The sequence below is a fragment of the Sinocyclocheilus grahami genome, unplaced genomic scaffold (assembly GCF_001515645.1).
Source record: "Sinocyclocheilus grahami isolate Dianchi unplaced genomic scaffold, SAMN03320097.WGS_v1.1 scaffold344.1, whole genome shotgun sequence".
Classification (NCBI taxonomy): Eukaryota; Metazoa; Chordata; class Actinopteri; order Cypriniformes; family Cyprinidae; genus Sinocyclocheilus; species Sinocyclocheilus grahami.
In genome coordinates this window covers 684,831-686,034 of record NW_015505523.1, presented here as the reverse complement: position 1 = coordinate 686,034, position 1,204 = coordinate 684,831, and the positions used below count along the sequence as shown (strand labels likewise).

Genomic DNA, 1,204 nt, shown 5'->3' with positions numbered 1-1,204 from the left:
CCACAGCACATGAAATCTTTTGTTAATCGCACCACAATCAGTAAAAAATCCTGTTACCAACAGATGGGAAAGATCATGCGTGGCCCTTTCCTTAAGTTTGTGGCACATGCGGCCTCCTTCACTATTTTCCTTGGCCTTTTGGTCATGAACGCTGCAGACCGCTTTGATGGGACAAAGCTGCTTCCAAATATGACCATTCATGACTATCCAACGCAGCTGTTTCGTATGAAAACAACTCCCTTTACATGGATGGAAATGCTTATAATTTCCTGGGTCATAGGTTTGTTTCTGACTGATTTTTAACTTGTCAAAGGTTACTACTCTACTACAATCTGTATTTAGAAAACAAAATGTACAGTTCATTTGCATGTCCCAAGACAAACTGCATGTTGCAACATTCATTTCTGTGTTTTAATGTCCTTTGCACAGGGATGATTTGGGCAGAGTGCAAGGAGATCTGGTCCCAAGGTCCAAGAGAATATCTGCTTGAGCTTTGGAATTTGCTAGACTTTGGAATGTTGGCCATTTTTGTGGCATCCTTCATCTCAAGGATAATGGCTTTCTGGCATGCATCTGTAGCACAATGCTATGTTGATGAGCACTACACTGATTTAACCAATGTAACTTTGCCTTTTGAGGTGGGATACTTCCAGTTGGGTGAGTGATTGTCCTGTGAAGTTAGGAAAAATTTAGTTATACAAAATTACAATTTAACCTATCTGGCTAAATATCTTTTTTGTTCCAGCTCGGATTAACTGGCTCCCGTCTGATCCTCAGTTAGCTTCTGAGGGCTTGTACGCCATTGCAGTGGTCCTGAGCTTTTCTCGAATTGCGTACATCCTGCCAGCGAATGAGAGCTTTGGACCACTGCAGATATCTTTGGGACGAACTGTGAAGGACATCTTCAAGTTCATGGTTATCTTCATTTTAGTCTTTCTGGCCTTCATGATTGGAATGTTCAACCTCTTCTCATATTATCGGGGCGCTAAGCAGAATGAAGCTTTCACAACGTGAGTAGAAATACAGTCATGGTGATTTTGCCCATTAAAGACAGGGTAGGTGATTTCGGAAAGGCTAGCAATAGCAAACTAGCTCCCACACTCCCTGCTCAGATGCTAACCAGCAACACGATAAGAGACGGCGTCAGTGGAGGGGTCATTGCAACACTGTCAGATTACCTCATGTCTCATTCACCGGTGAGAAA

General features: G+C 42.6%; 1 protein-coding gene across 1 annotated transcript in view; it reads left to right on the top strand.

Moving 5' to 3' along the window:
• Window positions 1–1,204, top strand: part of LOC107548129 (short transient receptor potential channel 6) — a 23,670-nt gene that overhangs the window by 8,137 nt on the left and 14,329 nt on the right. The window contains exons 5-7 of the mRNA XM_016228680.1: window positions 64–280; window positions 430–657; window positions 746–1,010. Coding sequence (XP_016084166.1) covers window positions 64–280; window positions 430–657; window positions 746–1,010 — 710 coding nt within the window. The remainder of the gene's footprint in view (window positions 1–63; window positions 281–429; window positions 658–745; window positions 1,011–1,204) is intronic.